The 21493-nt window shown below is 28.8% G+C and overlaps 1 protein-coding gene and 1 non-coding gene across 2 annotated transcripts in view; one reads left to right on the plus strand and one right to left on the minus strand.

Moving 5' to 3' along the window:
• Positions 1-21493, plus strand: part of LOC129988522 (zinc metalloproteinase-disintegrin-like batroxstatin-3) — a 122731-nt gene that overhangs the window by 62757 nt on the left and 38481 nt on the right. Inside the window, exons 12-18 of the mRNA XM_056096768.1 lie at positions 3350-3431; positions 6064-6151; positions 8435-8483; positions 11250-11349; positions 14760-14825; positions 16887-16982; positions 18695-18775. Coding sequence (XP_055952743.1) covers positions 3350-3431; positions 6064-6151; positions 8435-8483; positions 11250-11349; positions 14760-14825; positions 16887-16982; positions 18695-18775 — 562 coding nt within the window. The remainder of the gene's footprint in view (positions 1-3349; positions 3432-6063; positions 6152-8434; positions 8484-11249; positions 11350-14759; positions 14826-16886; positions 16983-18694; positions 18776-21493) is intronic.
• Trnae-cuc (transfer RNA glutamic acid (anticodon CUC)) lies at positions 12676-12747 on the minus strand. Its single transcript has one exon. It is a non-coding gene; the product is annotated as a tRNA-Glu (tRNA).

Below are 21493 nucleotides of genomic sequence, written 5' to 3' on the forward strand. Positions count from 1 at the left end.
AGAACTGAAAGAAGTCTGAAACGTAGCAATTAATCAAAATCTCGTGTTCGAATTTTTTGACGATTACAATACTTTCTCTGAACTACATATACGAGAAAGTAAAAATAATATAACACTGCGTTTATATTCAGTGCAATTACAGTACTATACTATTTAATAAGTATGTGTTGATTTAATTTGTTGTGTTGGCCATCGAAAATAGATTTTTAAATTTATACACGGTATGTTACTGGGAGGACGGGGGGGGGAAATTGAAACACTGATAAAAACCTATTAAACTAAGTGGAAAAATTTTAACTAAAAAGTTGTAGATCTTAATAGACTTATAAATAACGATATGATAGTTTGATTAAGCAAATTTTTCAAAAAGTACATATGTGGAGAAATATTCTTCATTTTATTTATATTTGAGTAAAAATTTCAGCATAGCATGATACATAGAAGAGAATAACTGGTCAAAATTTCAAAAAGGTATCTACGTTTTATTTTGAAAAATTCAATTGCAGATTAGTCCAAAAATATCTATAAGTATGTTTCTAACAGTTCGAATTGCGGATAGAAAAAAAAATCCTATTCTAAATGTGTTATTCTATGATTTTAAAAGGCATTATATTGGTGCATTTTCACAAACAAGTAGCGAAAATTAAATTTGAAAAACAAGGAAAAAAAAGTTTTATTTTATGGTGACGGATTCTCGAAACACCTTAACATTCAGGATGCAAATATCATCCGAAAACGAATTCGGATTTATTAATTAAAATTTTATCAATTTTTATTTTCAACTTTTTTTAACCATTTTAAATGCAACCGCTCGCAAACACTAAGTTTTATAGTTTTTAGAGAATAATTCTCCAAAATGTTACAACTTGTTTTCTTTTCTAAATTTAATTTTTGCCACTTTTTTTTTTTTTTTTTTTTTGAAAACTGACCATTATTATATTATTTGAAATCGTAGAATTTTAGAATAAGATTTTTTTTTCTGTTGGATTTGCAAATTCTGATTCATGGTATCTTATCTTATGTAAATACTTATAGGTATATTCTGACGATCTTTTTATTCCAACCAAGTAGTTATTTTTTAAGAAAAAATAATGGAGATATCGATTTGATATATTAACCAGTTATACCCTTTTATGTTTCTTAGGGAAATTCCAAATATTGCTTTACAGTTTTTTTTTTTTTTTTTTTTTTTAATTTTACTCATGGTCTTATTTAGCTAACATAATGTTTTGAAGTTCATTTCGCAAGTATTTTTTAAAACCTGCAACTTTTTGCTTCATGTTTTTTCTCCTTGATTAATAGCCTTTATTTAAACGTGAAATACCCATGTTTTATTTTCTATCCTTTCCCTCTTATCTAGTCAATTATCCATGAGCAACTTCATAAATCTGTTTTGGTTAGCCAACTCAACAACTTAAAACCAATAAAATTATTATTACATATTTTCTTCCACATTTTATTACTTTTTACGGCAATTTGTCTGGATTACTAGGTCAGTGATTCCCGACCTTTATTTCATATTGTACACCTTGAATATTTTAGTTTTAAATTTTTGAATATCCCTATCCTTCTCTTCTCTAAATAAATATCCATTAATGTAAAAAATGCATAGTTAAAATTAAATAAATTAAATGCATAGATTAGTAAAAATGATTCGAATCAATAAAATTATGCCATGTATTTTTTATTTTCCATTTTTTATGATAATATTGATATCACCATGTAACAAATGAAAACTGCATTTGAATAATTTCATATTTAGTTTTAACACTTCGCTGACACAGTTAGGAGACATTGGTTTGTATGCATAATTTAGGCTTAAAAAAGTATTTTTATTCAAATGATAGAGACGGACCTTTATTGAGATCACAACTATTAATTTTGGTTACTAATGAAAATGATTTCGTTGTCTTTTATAGAATTTAAACGGCTAAAGCAACCGGCAAAGCATTATAATCATAAAATTAACCTTTAGGTAGGCTAATTTATGATGAAAGCTTACAATTACTCATATTGAAAATTAACTTACAATTACTCGACAATCATGCGGAAAAAGATTTCAGTACAATCACTGAACTTTATAAAATCACTAGCCGCTTTTGGTGACCATCTGGTTAGCCGCATATATTGATTAGATTTCATTTCAGTTAAATCGCTTTGACATAATTTTATGTCCATGATTCCGTCAAATTGTCAGATAATGAAATTATGTTGTTTTAATAGTTTTACATATTTTCTGTTCATCGTGTATATAAACTTACTTAGTCCCATTACATCCATTACATCATAGCACTATTAAAAACGTAATAACGCAATAATTCAGCGCACTTTTAACTTCCGCAGCATTTCAAATTCATTTTTTATTCACAAATTCGTCATTTGGTTGATAATGCAAGTAATAACTGCATAGATATCAAATTGAATCCTTATTCCTTGTCTTTCAATGAAGGAAAAAAACCTGCTATTAAATATTTGGTAAAATAACTGGTTTTAATTCGGGTCGACAATGTAATATATTGTTGGAAATCAGGCAAAAAAATATTTTTTTAAATTTCTTAAAATCAGAAAAAAAAATATGCATGGTTATTTAACTGATATCATTAAAACGATCATTTTTTTAAGAATGGAAACAATGTAAAAGTTATTTTTTTGCAATAACAATTTCGGAAATTATTTCAGGAAACCTCCAAAATGCAGCTTAATTTTTCATTAAAACTCTAATTAAAGATTTCAAAAACGTACCGGGATGCACATTTTCCTACTTTCCAAAGTATATATGTGTCACATTTGATTGCTCCAAGTCACATGGTCTGGTCTGCAGAGCGCCAATGCAAATACATGTACACAAATTCACCTTCATTTTTAGTTGTTATTCAAATGAAGTCAGAGGTAATCTCGTATCTACAGTTACATCGAATTTACTGCGGTACTTTTTATTAACATAATCATAACATCCGTGTGCTTTTCCACAGTTTCTACGTTCTTGATGGATTTTAAATGTTTGTTGACTTAACACCGAGCTTTTAGTATTTTACTTTCACTGTTACTCAAAATTTTTTCTGATTTACATAGTTCTTTTTTCACACGAGCTTAGAAAAACAGCATTCTACATTCTTTTTTCAGTTAATTTCTTTGTTTTCTGTTTTCTACCATTACCAGCCCTATTTTCGAGTATCTCTAAATAGTGTCATTCGCACGCCAATGGATATGTCTGTCACAGGTTAGGAGTGTATGAGCTACGATTATGACTGATGTTTTAATAAATAGAAATTGTGTGAATGCATTTCTAATCATATGTAAAAGGCGTTTCTACAAACTCTCTAATTTTGTTTCTTTTCATATTTTCTAGGGGGTTGCATTTTAAAGCGAGCAGAAAAGGCTTAGCTAATGTGGATACTATTTGCACAGCCAAAGCTGTAGGCATAACAAGTGTATGATCCTTTCTAAAACATTTTACTTTGGTTATTTTGACAATATTTGTAATTCAATTATTATTTTAATATTTGTTTATTTTCTTTAATTATTTTTATAACCTGATTAAAAAATTTTAAGAATGTACAAATTATTTATTAGTAGGAATGTATATAAAATTAGTTATTAACAATAATTTGAGCACAGACATGACAAATTTTAGATAGTGTATATCCTAACTAGTCTAGAATATATATATATATATATATATATATATATATATACACACACACACACACACACACACACACACACACAAAAGAATCTAGTTTCTTGGCAATTTGTATTCGAACAATTAGTAGTAATTCGAAGCGTATATCAGTTTTTAGATGAAGTCCATTCTAGTTGGTATAGCATATACATAGATGCAAAAGGGAAGTTTTTCGGGTTAATTGGAACCAGTCGCGAATAATTGATTAAAAAAAAACTTTTTTTGGAGAAAAAGTAATTTATTTATAATCATACTTATCACTTTCCATGACCAGTTAATTCGCCGGAAATACTGACAGCCTTTAATTTCAATTAAATCTCTTATACTTAATTCAATGTTAATAATTCATTAGCAATCACTTTAAACACCAAATAATGGCAGACAATAAAATCGTATTATTGTAATACTCTTATACCTGTTCTGTTTATTGCATGTATGATCTTTCCTAATGGAGTCGAGTCCCATTACAGTGCGATTAAAAACTTAGGTGCCTGGGTAAACTATTTGGAATTATAGTTTTTCTTTAAAAGCTATGCAATTCCAATTTTAGATTCCTCAATAAATTGATTAGATGTTTAGCTGACTTTCTTTTTTAGCTTTCAACAATGGAAGGAAATCAAGTAATTAGATTTGTGATGAGGCAATAAAAACAGTTTAAATTTCATTGAAATAGTGAGATTTATTTCTGAGTGTTATTAAAAAAATTGTCAAAATTTAAGGGAAAATTATACAGCTGCTTACTTAATTTTATTGAAAAGATAATGTCTCGAATGTTAACTGTATGAAAAATATTTTTATACAGTTTTATTTCCGGAAGTTATCGCGGAAAAATGCAGAAATTCAGCTTAATTTTAAATAAATTGAAAATTTTAATTAAAATTTTAAAAGCTCGTTTTGATTTATACAGTCACCACTTTCTAAAGCATATCTGTGCTAAATTTTAAGGAATTAAATAAAATGGTCTGTTCTACAGAGGATACTCGCACACACACACACACACACACACACACACACACACACACACACACACACACACACACACACACAAACACTTCCTTTTATAAGTGTAGAATAATTTAATGATTGAGAAACAATGTTGTTTAAATATTACCCTCTCATATAATGCTTTAAACAACACTGTCAATCAAAGTCAATAATTTCGCTGTCTTTATTCGGAAAGTTTTTTTAATTAGAAATTACCGTAGAAATTACTTGGTATATTTAGTACATCCTAGTCTAATTGTCAGCGCTGTAGAGCATTCTGAGTGGGGTTTTTTTTTGAAGGACGTCACATGATCCAATCAATATGCCAGCCAATTAAAGGGAGTAATACCACAAAATATAGGGGTCTCCCCAAAGAGAGGGAGCTGTCTCTCCAAAACGTTTAAGCATACTTTCTTATGAATATACTTGTGTATTTTTAAAGGGTCTGACGAACAACAGTCAAGACAAACTATTAGAATATGATCTTTGACGTTTAATCGCTGAGATGTGGTTCTTAAACAAGCACCAGATAAATGAATATTTATTTTTAAGATTTGTAGATGTATTTTTGATTTTTTGACAGCATATATGTATTTTGTATTTTTGATACTTTTTCAGATCGTTTGAAATAGAAAATTGAACAAATAATTACAATCATAGTTACACAATCGCATACCACATTTTACATATTCAAGTCATTGCGCTTTCTGAGTTATCACATTTAGATACTTGTGAATCTTCCTAAAGACTTGGTTTCTATTTTATACATACCTGCTCTTTAGGTACTAAATGTGTGTGTCAAATTTTATCCATCCAGATCTTTTGACTTCTAATTTTCGTATTAACCAAGAATAGTTTGACACATACTTCCACTGAATTCATCCGAGATTTGATAGAAATTTACAATTTCCGTGTAAAGACAATGTATCAAATTTAATACGTCTAGAAGAAAGGTTTTTTTGTTTTATCGTGTTCACAACAAACATAATTTTTAAAAATGTGTTTCTCTAGTTCGGGGAGGACTGAAACCAAATGATTCGTCAAGGTCCCAAACTATATTTTTGTTGTTGTTGTTGTTTACTATATTTATTCTTTGTATTCGTCATATACGATAAAATAAAAAAGAAATTCATAACTCCTAAAATCATTCAAGAGACGTTAAATACGCATTAAGAGTAACTAAATCATAGAAAATACGTATTAAAGAATGAGGATGATACTCAATTAAGTTTCTGTTTTTGACTGAAGTTATTTTAATTATAATAAATTTTATTAATTATATAAAAGAATTATATGAATAGAATTTATATTATATAAATTATGAATAGAATTTATATTATATGAATTATGAAAAGAATTTATATTATATAATTATAATATAAAGGATTTTTTTTCAGGTTACTGATGTTTACCAGTTTCATATAACTGCCCTTATATTAGCTCATTTGATTGGACACAATCTTGGGATGGTCCACGATCATGCAGGTATGCAAATAATTATTTTTGATTTGCGCATCAGAGGTAGAATAGAAATTCTAATTAATCCTTGCAAAAATATTTTTAGTAACTATTTTTAAATATTTTTATCTTAGTAAATATTTTTGATTGATGCTTGAATGAATATATTTTTACATTTTCGCATAATAATTAAAACAAGTAAAGCAATCATGGAAAAATACGATCTCGAGAATTTGATCAATCTCAGTATTTTAATCTGCGAGAAAAAAAATTATTTTTTAAATTATATATGATTGTGCTTTTTAGGACAATAATTAAAAAAAAACAGATGATTATTTCAAAATTGTTATCATCATCCAATTCTGGCCGAGATCTGCCTATCGATTGCCTTCTGCCCGTTTCCATGCGAATATGGGCCGCAGTGGCCTGGTGGTAAGGTCTCAGCTCTTGAGCCATAGGGTTTCAGGTTCGAGACCCGATTCTACAGAAGAACCGTCGTGTAAGGGGGTCTGTTGCACGTTAAATCCGTCAAGGCCAAACGTCCTCCCTCTGGTGTAGCGTGGTGTGGAGAGGGGGGTGCCAGCTCAGGTGTCGTCCACGTCATCTGACTCGGTTCAAAATTACGAGGTCCGCCCCAAAATAGCCCTAGTGTTGCTTAAAAACGGGTCGTTAATATAACTAACTAATCATGTGAATATGATAACTCATATTCACACATATGATATGTGTAAAAAAACGCAATAAGATAGGTGGATGAAATTTTTCACATGGTTTTACACAACAAAATGCAACATATTAGTTACATGAAATTTGGCTTCTGATTACGAAAAAGGTTGGCCTTCATTATATTTTTGCCCTGAGTCAAATAATTGAATAGCTTCTTGATCTATTTATTATAACATTTTTTTAACGCAATAATAGAATACAAAAGGCTAGATGAGTGAATTTTATTATTTGATGACTGCAGTTATACTTCAAGCTTTTACCGTTTTTATTATTATTATTAAATTTATCAACTGTAAAAATGTTTGGTTGTTTGCCCACCGTCTGTGTGTTTATGAATATTATATCTAAAAGACACAACAGAATTTTTCATATTGCTTTATCATCAGAAGTTACAGATATAAATTGCGTCTTAGGTGTAGTATAAAACTCGGCATTGTCTGTCATTAATTCTGCTCATGTGTATGCTAATTTGGTCATCCAATAAAAAAACGGAGCATGCTAGATTCTTCAAACTTTTAGAAATTAGGTTTACAACAAAATTGCAGATCAAGATTAAATTGTGGACCGAATCCATCAAGGGAAATAGTATTTTAAAATGCATATTCGAATATTCACCTTAAACTAAAAACAAATCGCACCATATTGTGGAATTCGAGGGGAAAATATTTTTATCGTTTGAGAAGTTAAAGAGAGCAAATATGCAATAAATTTATAGGAGAAAACAACTTTCACTTATGTGTTTAAATAAATAATCCAAATATTTAAATGGAATAAATTAATTTTGATAAACAAGGGAATTATAAACATAAAAAAAAATCATTTCAAGTATTTTAATAAATGAAATATTTCAATATTTCGCTAATACCCTTAGAACCATCGATAACTTCTGAATAAAGGAATTATAGTAATGTTCTAGTAATTCATTTGTTTTAAAAGACAAGCAACTATTTCTAAATTTATAATTTCGAGGCAGCCAGTTCCATTAGAGGGAAGAAAAAATGGAATGTACTTAAAGGATTAATAGAAATTCAAATTTCAGCTTATTGTCCCACAGGACTTATAATTTTAGAGATCGTTTAATATTAAATAAATCCTCTTTGTAATATGTTTTTTCTGTTATGTCTGGTTTTCTATAGACATTTGCAGGTAGCTAGTGGAATTTCTATGGAGGGAATTCGCTCAAAATATAAATTTGATAAAAATTTATAAAGTATATCTAAAAATAAGAAATTTCCTTAAATTAGCTTCTTGCATTTAAATTCGTTGAATTCCTTGACAAGCAAGCATAATTTTGAAGACACTTTTTGGGCTCTAACTAAAGCCTGAATATTCATCAAAGATTATAGTTTGAGATTTTCCATCATTGTTGTATTGTTTTCTTGTGTTTCGCATATTAATAAGAAAGAATTGCTAATTTTTTATTCATTTTCTGATTTATTTTTAATGCTTGTTTATTTTGCTCATGATAAGAAAATTCTTAATATAGTCCAATTGTTATTGATAAAGAAAATTTAAATATCCTAGGCATGTCCTTTAAACTGCAATTTTAGAAGTGATTGGAAATATCATTTTTTCTTCTTTCAGATTGCGCTTGTTCAAACAATAAACAGTGCATTATGTCAAATAACATTCCGTGAGTATTCTTTCCTTATTTTTCTGAACCTTCAGATGTTAATATAGAAATGATACTGAATGAGAAGTAATAAAACGGAAGTAATTTATTTTATTTTTCAATTTATTTAGTGATTTAAAATGATTTCTTCAGAATATTAAAAAAAATCCATTTAAATTCAGTGCCAGTGAGTTGCTATGCAATAGTTTGCATCCGATTTAACAAGTATGGTTTCTCATGTATGAAATTCGTCAGATATTAAGAGTTGTAACATCCATCGGTTGGTATAAATGGTTATTTGAAAAGAGGATGCCAGTTCATGAATCATTATCTACCCCTAACTCAAAACTACCAAAGTCCTATCTAAAATAACTCTCATGTAACTTTGAAATAAGATGTTACTCAAATTAAACGAAACTTCAGAATATTTTCCTTTTGAATCTTATAAGCAACCTGTTGGTTCACCAGTATTAATGGTTATAAAAAATTTCCATTATTTTATATAGCTTAATCCTAAAGGATTCTTCAGTTCAGAATTTTTAAATTTCATATTTAATAGATATATTAAAAGTGTCTTTTATACGCTTACCTTCTATCTGTTCAATGCACTATTTATCTACCTAATTTTCTGTCATCTCACATAAAAAGTGTCATTTATTTTAATGCGAGATGGATTAAACTTCAATTAATACAAAAATGTTCTTGTTAAAACTATTTGAAAACAGACACGCTTTAAAAAAGTTTCAACATTAGTTAATTGTGAAGCTAAATTTTAATTGCTTTTGTAACAAAATTATAAAAAGTCTGTTAAACGTATACAATAAGTAGAAACATTCATTATGTTGGAAATAAGTTGTATCTTCATATATTCATCATTAAATTATGGAGAAAAATTCAAGAATAAAATAATTGTACCTGCGATAGAAAAGATTCGACTTTTTCACAAGAGTAAAATAAATTGTTGTGAAAAAGTTTTAAAATATTTTTTAAACCTAATTAAACGTAAGCTAAAAAAAACTATACTACAATTAGATAAACACAGTTGAAAAGATATCCATTTTTTTTCAATTTTAAGATGGCATAAAACTTATTTTTGTAATGACATATTTTCGACAATTATATTGAGGCAAACACCAAAATTCAGTTTAATTTTTACTTAAAATTTTTTCAAAAATCACTTTTTGAGATACACATTCTCACTCTCCAAAATATATCTAGGCTGAATGCTCTCTAGCTCTTGGTCTAACAGCACATTTCTATAGAGCTCCAACTCCTTCACATTCTCTTTAGTAATTAACATAAATGAAAAGTGAATTAAGATTTCTTATGACAACAAACAGATACGTAGAATATTTTTTCATATGAAAAAAAAAAGGATTTTCTAATTTTTAATGAGTTTTTATTGAATATCTGCAGCCGAGATGACTTACAGACAGAATATCATTTCTCGCCCGCATGTTCGCAAATTCGAAATCGTAGTCCATGGAATGTGCCTCAAGTTAACCCTTTAGTAGGCCATTTTTTTTTTCTAGACATAGCATACTAAAATATTTTTAGAATTGGCTTTAAAAAGTGCTTTTTTAACTTATTGGATAAATTTACTTTAATTAATTAATGTGGTAAATTAATAATTATGTAACAAATCAAAACCCACCATTTTGTGTGTAATAAGGAACTGAAGCACCTAAGTTTATGTCTTATTGAAAAAAATTTATCAGAACTTATGCTAATCTACAAAACTTCCTGCAAAAACTGATAAATTTGTCGGGAAGCATAATTTTTATTTCCATAGAAAAAGTTAAAGATAAACTAAAAAACTGCAAGCAAGTAAATTAACATAATTTAAAAGATTTTTTTAATTTTAAAATATAGGAGAAAATATAAAATTTAATATTAACTTTTAGTTTAAAAAAATACTCTTCAAAATATTCATTCTCAATTGTCAAAATACGTCTAAGCCAAATTTGGCAGCTCCTGATCTAACAGCCCATTTCAATAGAGCGCCAACATTTATATTCTCTTTAATTATTAATAGAATTGGGAAGTGGATTAAGAAATAATTCTTTTACGACAACAAGCAGATCTTATGAGTAAAATATTTTTTTCACTTAAAAAAAAAGGTTTACTTTATTTTAAGGAGTTTTCTATTGAAAATATGCGGTTGAGATGACCTAGAAACAGAATTTCATTTCTTGACCGCATGTTCGCAAATTCGAAATCCTAATCCATGTCATGTTAACCCTTTAAAACGCCACGTTTTTCTAGACGTGGCATATTAAAATATTTTTAGGATTAGCTTTAAAAAATGCTTTATTTAACTTATTCGATAAATTTAGTTAATTAATAATTAAGTAACAAATCAAGACACACCGTTTAGTCTGAGATAGGGAAGTGAAGCATCTAAGTTTGTCTTATTGAAAAATGTGTCAAGCATTTTCAAATGTGTCTTACAAATATTGATGAATTTGGTGGGAAGTATACTTCCCACGACCCCAGAAAGGGTTAAAATTGTCTGGAATCAAATAACTAACATCAAGTTGGGGGGAGGAAGTTCGGAGAGGAGTTGTCGCCAACGAACCGAAGTTACGAATTTCATCTCAAAATACTCATGTAACTTTAAAATGAGATAATAGTACAACAGTATTAATCTACAACCCATTAAAAATAATAACTGTATAAAGATTTAAAATTTTATAAAGATTTGTATATTTTTATTTAAATGTTTTGATTCAATTCCAAATTTGCAGAAAACTCCATTACTAAATGCTTTAAATGAATTTTTTATAGATATTTCCAATCAACGGTATTTTCCAACTGCAGTATTCAAAAGTACTACGAAACATTAGACAAAGGATACGGAGCATGCCTGTTCAATAGGCCTTCAATGGTAAAGATAAATTTCTTTCCATAAAATTTTTTTAATAAAACTGTTAGGATTCGGAGAGAAGTTTAAAACTGTTATCTCCATAAAATTATTCATATAATTATCATAAAAATGCTACTATTCATTCTTAAATAATAATAATAATGCAGCATTTATTAATTAATTTTTATTTCCAAGAATTTCACTTTTATTTTATATAAAATTTCATTGCCGGCGTCCTGGTATAGGGGTAGCGCATCTTCCCCGTGATCTGGGCATCCCAGGGTCGAATCCCGGTTCGGGCATGGTTGTTCTTCATCTGTGTTCTGTCAGGTGTGAGAATGTGCCCCCCCCCCTGTAAAAAGGGGTTGTGCAAGCGAATGTATGTGTGTCATCTTCATGTGAACTAGAAGTCAGACTTCTGCCCTCGGGTGCTCAGGGGTCTTTACCCACAAAAACTACCGCACCCCCTTTCCGTGGTAACGCGGACACGACATCATCATCATCATAAAATTTCATTTTACAACAATATTATTTAGATAAATAACAAAGTTATTCAGATTATATTCAATTTATATATAGTTGTTGTTTAATTTAATAAGCTAATTTATCCTACATATTATTTATGTATGCTTCATAATACTTTATCTTGAATAAATTCTATGAATAAGGTATCATTGGATAGAATCGCTTTATTAACTTTTTTGATAATATGCTCACCTTCGTATCAAACCACACTGTCAAAATTTAATAAGATAGAAGAAACTTTTCACTTTCACACTAACTAAAACTAAATATAGGTTGAACACCACACTGGAAACTTTTAACGGATTTATCTATTCAACTTATTTTAATGATTTGCACTATGTTATAATCCTAATTGTTTGATTGAGCACAATGTTTGACTTATTTCGCTTGTTATGTTATTTTTATTTGTTTGTTGTTGTTTCTTATGGCACTTGCTATGGACAAGCCCGCTGTTACGAAGACAGCGATTTTAAGCCCGTGGGGGAGCGTCACTTGTTTTTATACTAGCGCCATCTAGGGCCAAGAGAACGACTTAGCTACACACACGTCACAGCCCTTTTTACTGGGCGGACTTCATTCACGCCTTTCATTCACTCATCCACAGATCTTAATTTAGACCTGAATCAGAGAACGATCACCCCTGATCCAGTACCCCCAGTGGTATTACTCTCGACATGGAGGACTTTGGGACCACGACAGATTTATACGCGCGTCAGCCACCAAGCATTCGGGGAATTTTCGGCCGGAGGGGTTCGAACTCGCAATTTAAGGGACGCGAATGCAACACTGTACCAACCAGGCTATCCCAGCCTTAAAAATAACTTCTGACACCGGGAATCGAACCCGGGCCTCCTGGGTGAGAGCCAGGTATCCTAAACACTAGATCATGCCGGATTTGTTTGTTTGTTATGTAGATAAATCTTGCTTTTATAAATTTCTATTTGACTTTTTTTTTCAAGGATCCAGGAAAGAAACCTTTTTTAATATTTAAATTAATTTATTTGGTTACTTATTGGATACGAGTTTATATAATTAAATTTAACAAACATTTTTTTTTTTTTTTTGATGGAGAGGATATTTAAAGCATTAAGACGAGCACAAGTTTACAAATCATCAAATAATTTATTTATGTTTTTGTTATTATAAATCTATGTAACAGCCATACGAAGTAAAATTTTCGAGTAAGATTCTGGCAACAACTTAGTAAAACTAGATTTCTCGTCACAGATAGGATTTCAAAAATGCCTGAATAATTAGAGTATTCAATATCTAAATAATTACAGAAAATCATAGTTTTTTTCAGCACTAATGTCTATCAACCTGACCTCTAATCATTTTTATTCAAATGCATCCACTTTACAAAAATACATAAACTTAAAAAAAAAAAAAAAAAAAAAAAAAAAAAAAAAAAAAACGAGTCATATGATTAGCCATTTTTTATGACTGGTCATATGACTCATTTTTTAATGATAAATAATGATAAATGTATCGAGTCCTTTTGCAATAAAAAAATGAGAAATCAAACGTGTAAAGACGATCTATCCAGGGATCAATTTGTGGATAAATTATATAAAAGAAAGGACTACACCATATAATTTATATCTCACAAGTTAAATTGAATATAATTGCATGAGTAATAACTTACTCAGCATGCATAGATTCGGACGACATTTCCTTGAAATATCAAGTTATATTATGCCATACTTGCCATTACATATGCATTTTATAAATTTTTGCTAATGTTATTACTCATGCAATTATGTTATCTGGTTTATGCGAATTTTTATTCTATTAAAACTGTGCGGTAGACTAGGGCTTCCCAAAATGTGAGTTCAACATACTGATGAGTTGCTAGTTGAAATTCAATGGATTGAAACAAAATCTTGAATGTATAAATTTTTCCAAAATTTACTGAAATATGATGTAGGCTGCAAATCAAAATTAAGCAATATGATCACAAGTGGATGAAAACAAAAAGCACAATGCGCAAACAAGCGATCTGTGTCGAACGTCAAGAACTATCTTCTCAACGACGGATAACATATATTATCAGCCGACTTTTTGCACACGATACATTTATATTTACGCCTGTTTTTACAATCAGTGGCTTTGCTTAAATTTATGCTTTCATTACTTATTACCTAATAAAAAGTTTCCTTTTGCTATGAACGTTTAATTCAGGTTATGTACACATTAATTTAGTAGTTGATCTTTCATAATGTAAACGCAGTTCGTAATCATTTGTGTAAACATTCATTAAAATTAATGATAGAGTATTTTTATTCACAAAAGTTCCATAATTACATATAACTTAATTAATTTGATTATTCATACTTAATTTAGTCCATAAAACCTCTCTTAGAAGACATTCAATACGTCAAGTCAGGAATGGGTAGTTATAGATTCAATTTTTAAATTCTCTGTATAGTCTGTTTAAGTTTACGACAGGGTTTCTAAATTTTTAATCTGGCATATTTTTCTTTTAATTCAATGACAAAATGTCTTCTTTAAGGATTGACCTTCGTGTTTGTAACCATATTTTCTTTTGAAAAAATTGCTTAACTTTTTATAAGTGACTTGCATTTAAAGTTTGTAAACAACGTTTTATGATGCCCTATATAAACTTTACTTTAGTTTCATGGTAAAAATCCAAATTATTCTGAGAAAAAAATTCTTCTAGACTAAAATATGTAGAATCTGGACTTGAAAGCAACGAAAAAGTAATGTAGGTTGTTATTTATAGCAAATCTTGACATTCTGTTACAAGCAATCCAACATAACACTTTTTTAAAAAACTTTTAACGAACAAATAACATTTTCCTTTAAATTAATTTTCGAAATTAAAGTTATTTTTACCTTGAACATTATAAATGTTACTTTTTTCATTAGTTTTACTTAATGTGCAGAGAATGTCCATTTGTGGAAATAGCATCGTCGAAGAATCAGAAGAATGTGACTGTGGTCCCCCAGAGGTAATTACATTTTCTTCTTATCTCTAATTCACAGGTGCCTGTTCCTGTCCCCCTCCCCCCCCCTCTTCAAACAACAACTTAACACATTTCATCTTAATTTTTTCTAACTTCTATAATTAACTATGTATATAGGAAATAATTCTATATTCAAAATATCGATAGAGAATTTTTACCGATTATACAATTTCTGGCCTCTTTAACAAAGAAAAAGTTATAATATAATGTAATGTAACGTAATGCGCCCCACTGGAAAACATCTCAAATATTAGGATGAAAGGCAATCAGATAAACCACTAGATTCTCGTTTTCCTAGAAGATACGGAAAAGGTAATGTGGTTATATTATCCAAAAATTGAGAGTTGTAAAAATCTGGAACTTTCAGATTCGGCATAAATATATTGTAAAAACTAAGAATATGCACCTTAAAATTAATTCTTTTAAAATTATAATTTTAATTTTAAAAAATTTAAATGATATTTACTGCGATAATTTCCCAAACCTTAATGCACGAAACTGATTTTTGCCTCATTTTAAAATTCAAAATTGTCTTATTTGTTTTCCAGGATTTTGATAGTTATTTAAAACATTCTTTTTGCATGATTTTCATCAATAGATTTTATTGTTGTAATGAAATTCAGAACGTTTTCATTGTTTCATCAATACTATCGAAATTCCATAATCCTGTCTGTACTTGAATCGAGATACTGCCCGTAAACTTCACCATAAAAGTCAAGATGGTCTTATATGTAGCATTAGCCGTCTTTATTTGTGCTAGCCATTGTTAGCGACCAGATGGTTCCTCGGGAATGGTAGTCGGATTCAATTTCAATTAAATTCCTTATATAAACGTCAATGTTTATGATTTTCTTAACAAAACATTTTTGTAAGATATTGCACGTTTTCTGTTATTTGTCTATATGAGCCTTCCTAAAGAAATCGATCTCCATGATACCTTAGTGCTATTTTAAATTCAGTTTGTAAGATCTACCCTTTGACATATTTGATTCAAAATTTGATAAAAACCTATACTTTAGATACAGCATATCAAATTTGATTTATTTGAGTCATTGCGTTTCTATGCAAGTACAAATTTGCAGATGGTCAACCCCTTGACGGATTTAGTTCAAACTTTAATATGGATTTAATTTTAGGTGTTAAATCTGTGTGCCAGATTTTATATATTTAACTCTTTACGCTTTCTAACTATCGTGTTCATTATTTGCACCAAGGTAGACTTGCTACAACGTAGACAAACAGACTTCTAAAATTGGATTTCGTCTAAAAACGATGGAGATTGTTTTGTCATTATCGTGTTAACTTATATTGAAACAACCGGACAGACTGACTGCTCTGAATGGATTTTGCGCAAAATTTGACTGAAATATACAAATTTGGTGTAAAAAAACGATATACCAAATTTTATATTTATGGCTGAAAGCATTTGTTAATATTATTCACAAATAAATTGACAAACATGATCACAATTCTTTCCTTTTGTATACGTCTTAAGAGACAAAACTAGATTTTTAATTAATTATGTTCTAATATATATTATCATAATTTGTGTAAGTTTAGTTTAATGTATAATACAGTATAACTGAAATTTACCTTATTAGTTTAAGGCATATATACCGTTTAATTGATTTAAAATATGAGTCTAGGATATATTAAACCATTTTTTTACGTGATTACTGCAAAAATTTTGATTCGTTCGATATGTGTCGCAAATGTCTTTGAAGAATAGAATAATTTTTTCACCTTTTAACAGATCTAAATATTATTTCGGAATCAGTATTTGACATTTTTCTGTACTCTGATGGTTGGTGGATCGTAGATCTTTTTTCATAGTAATCATAGTTATTTAACCTAACATAAATCTGCAATTGAAACTCTGATTAAAGTCTTCCATAGTAGATTCAAAATTATTGAAATTTCTTGATTCAGTTCTTTAAAGTGATGAAATACCATTTGTATATGAACTCTTCCACATTTTTCCAAGCTAACATTATCTTTTAACTATTATTTTAATGCTGTTAATTGAATGTTTGTTTAACTATTCAGGAATGCGCCAAGCATAACCCTTGCTGCAATCCTGTAACGTGCAAACTTATCAAGCATGCCGAATGTTCCACTGGAGTGTGCTGCAAGAAATGCAAGGTAACAAAAAACCTTACCTTGTTTCCAGTAATGTTATGTAATACCAGTTTACATAATATGCGATTAAATATGTCTGTTATTCCCAAAATAAGACTAAAATAAGTAGAAAAGGAGATTTTTTAAAAAAAACTAATTTCTATCACCTTGACACTGTTCATTCGATTTAAAATTTGAATACTAATGCAAAATTTAGTGATTGTAATCCAGTCTAAGAATAGCTTTCCTATTGAAATTGAATGCAAAATGAAACAGAATATTAATTTCACTAAAGCGTTCTAGTTTTATAAAAATATTGCTTTATTATTGTATATTTGGACAAAAAGGGAGTTAAATTTTTTAAAAAAACGATACTTATTATATAGATTTACTGAATTTACTTTTTGAAATGCAGTAACAATTAAAACTTATGCATTGTAAAGCATACCTTGAGTTTAAAAATACGGGCTGACTTTGGCGACCTATTTGTTCGCCAAAATTTATTAAAAAAATAAAGAAAAATTTGAACCAATATAAAATTGAATCTTTAAAAAGGTAATTTTTTGAGTTTTAAGATAATGCCGAAACCATTTTTTGTAAAGTATTAGTTTTGGAAGATATGTTATTAATTGACATTGATAAATCATCGCGATTGCCCGACAACGGTTAAACCAATTTTCGCACTCGATTAAACTTACTAATTGAACATGACGTTTATTTCTTGATTTCTTTCACATCTTCTTTCTCCTGACTGAATGGAATTTTAAAGAAAATGGTGAACCCTCGACTGAGCATTTTTAAAAATATTTTATATTCCCATGATGAAAATTTTGAATTAAGTGAATCTGTAAAAGTGTTAAATGCTATCTGAAGCTGTTATTTAGCTATCTGTTTACTGTAAATTGTTGCCATTTGACAATAAGCACGATTTTTGTGCCATGTAAGTTAGTGTTATATATATTAATGTATATATATATACATATATAATATACACAGATGGATAGATAGATTGACAGATACTTCAATTTCATTTAAAATAGTTATACTATATCTCAATTGTTATATTTTCATTTAATTGTGTATCTTTTCTTCACACATAGAAATAAAAAAAGCTTGTTTTGAAGAGCTAACAATGAATTAAAAATATCTCAAAAGCCTATTCAATAACGTTGTTACATGTTCTTTCTTCCTTTTTTTCTTTGGGAGAGTAAAGAAAGGTACATTTTCAATATGTTACACATCTAATTTGTAAAACAGATTCCTCCCTGTCTTCTGAGAAGGAAAAAGTGGAGTAGCTAAATGGTGTCCCTGCCGTTTCATTACATTCTCTCCCTTCCCCATCGTATTAGACTTTGAAAACGGCATAAATGCGTTATTGGTTTGCCATCATGATGGCGTAAGTACCTAAAGAATGAGATCATCAAGCTCAGAGGGTAATAATTTCAACTAAAATTTCGACCCTGTAGTACAAACCAAATACTTCTTTTAAATCTTGTAGTGTTTCACTGTATTATAATGACAGATATATTAGTAGAATTCATTATTTTTTTTAAGATCATTCTACAAATGTCAAACAATTAATTTAAACATTTTTTACAATTAGAACACCTCAAGGTTTTTTAACAGTGATTATTCTCATGACATATATATAGTCCCACCTATTTATTTTATTTAATTCAAAAATATATCTCTTGTTTTGTTTATGAAATAATTTGATGTTAATATTTCTCTTCTAGCTGTTATCTTCCGATTTCTTGTGCAGACCATCAAAAGGAGAATGCGATATCCCAGAATTCTGTAACGGGATAGAAGGAGAGGTAAAAAAATGATAAAATCTTCCAGATGGCGAAATTTTTCATAACCCATTACAGCACATACAAAATAGTGATTATTATGTGACATTGTATCACTATAATAGATTGTGATTTTTTTTTATTGCTGAACACAATTAGGGTTTATACAAAAACCGACTTTTTGAAAAACCGGTTTTCAAATTCGATATTTCCAAAAAAAACCGGTTTTAGCCGGTTTTTGTAGTTTTGTCAAAAAGAATAGAATAGGGAAAAATATTTTACTTAATTTATATAAAATAACAAAAAACGAAATCAATATCAAAGTCAAAATATAAAAAACAAAATTAAAGATTATATATACATATTACTTACACAAAATAACGAAAACTCAAACAAAAATTTCAAATAATATTTATATTATTTTCACTCATTTTAATTTCTCCTAAGAAAATAGGATTTTAAAAAATATCCACTAAACGGTGGCTAAGTCTCGTTATTATTTTGGACACAATATTGCCTGAAATTAAAAATACTCGTTCACTAGTTACTGAGCTTGGTTTTATAGTTTTCATGGCATCAAATAACAAATCTAAGTTTTTTGTTCTTTTATTCGTTGCTTCAAATAATGAAAATTCAGCTTTTATAGTCTTGGCTGACGTTTCTATTAGCACCGTTTGATGCGGTTCAGATAGCACTTCATACCAATAGACAAAACATCCGACGAGAAGGAAGAGATGAACTTTATCAAACTTTTGTTTCACCTAGAAAAAAAAGTGAAAAGGGATGCTCATAAAAAACATAAATTGACGAATCCGAGGCGCAACTGTGCAGTGCACAAGCACTGGCCAATGCAACTTGCCTCGTTGAAAAAATGTGTTTGCTGCCCGTTGCATAGAATTAATAGCAAATAAAATAAGTTCAAATTTAATTTTTACATAATAATATGAATTCATAAAACCGGTTTTCTTAATTTAAAAACCGGTTTTCGAATGTGACAAATTCACTTTAAAAAACAGGTTTTTTAAAACCGGGTTTGAAAACCGTCAAACCCTAAACGCAATGTCAATAGCAATTTTCAAACAATGTTTATGACAATAATTCAATTTTTTCTTTTCTTTTATTTAAATTGTCTTGTGATGACCAGTATTTGGTACTAACTTGGTGTCCTAACAACAAATATCAACGATATAAAGTTTATAGTTAAAAAATTTTTTTGCAGAAAAAAGTTATAAATCAAATTTCTTTTATCACGATATCAACTAGTAAATTGTAAAGTTTTATTCAAGGAAAATTTCACATATTTCTTTCTTGCATACTCTCACGTGAAGATATTAGCTACATTATAGAGAACCCTTCAATCTTCTCTATCTCTTGAAAAAATTCAATACCGAAACACTTGATCTGGTGGAGGTATAATTTACAAATATCATCTATCTAGCGTTGTCAGTTTGAATCATTTTTGTCACAGACACCCACGGGTTAAACAGACGACCTGTTGATAGAAATTTGAAGCAGATTTGTAATCTTAGTATATTGACCACATACCAAATACTAACTAGATTAATTTAATTCTTATTCCTTAAAGTCATTGTGATCCCAGACAGACGCAAGACAGTAAGATACAATAACTGTTATTGTTACGAATTTGCAATGTTATTTCCCTATAGTTAGTGTCATGATAAAAAAGTTTTACAGAGATCTCTAATGGATACTGAATATATACCAAGAACCGAATTCATTTTCAAGTCGAAGAAATGGTATTAAAGAAACCATTATTGACTTGATGGGATTATTGACTTGACATGCATTCAACGATCATTACTATATTTGTAACTAACTTTCACACTTGGAGATTGAGCAAGGAAGCAATATTCCAAATTCTCAACGATACTCAGAGACAAACATACACCAGATGACTATTCAATTTTTTGTAACTAAACATCTATCTGCGTGCACACAAATAACATAAAATAAGTAATGTATGATTAGTATATAAGATATGGAATAGAAGTATGCTTTTACTCACTTTAATAAGTGATGTTAAATTTTAAAATTTAATTATTGTTTTCAATGTTATGAAGTAATATTCTAATGTTATCATAAGAAACTTGATGATATTTACTTTCAAATGAATTTTCATTAATAGCACTGCAATTAATGTTAATCAACTATCTATCGGATTATTATTACTATACTATCTACTACTATCTACTATTATTTATCAACTTATTTACTATTCACTGCTAAATAAAGCTATTTATCAAAATTTCGATTACAAGTCGTTTCTTTTATCTATCGTTTTACATCAATCCCTTGAAAGAGACATTAAAGGAGCTTTATTGTGTAGTAATATTTTATAAAGATGTATGTTAGTAACATGTTGGGGTTTTTTTCTATACATAATGAGATAAGCACAATTGTAAATTCGTATGTATGTTTATTTTTTAATTTATATTTTTTTAATTTTTTACATATGTTTTTTTAAGATTGACTTATTAAATGATTCCATAATAGTTGTTTTAAACATATTAAATTTGTTTCATGCGTAAAGAAATTTTATTTAAAAGTCCTACAAATAATGGATACGTAAGATTTCAAGTCCAATCTTGTCAATTTATTTGTTTGATTCAATATTTATCGTTTCGATGAGGAAAATAAATATTGCTAGAAGGTTTAGGCAAGCTGAAAAAACAGTTATGTTAAATGCATTAAATGTGTCAGCAAAAAATGTAATTCAGACAC

Source organism: Argiope bruennichi, chromosome 10 (genome assembly GCF_947563725.1).
Source record: "Argiope bruennichi chromosome 10, qqArgBrue1.1, whole genome shotgun sequence".
NCBI classification, from domain to species: Eukaryota; Metazoa; Arthropoda; class Arachnida; order Araneae; family Araneidae; genus Argiope; species Argiope bruennichi.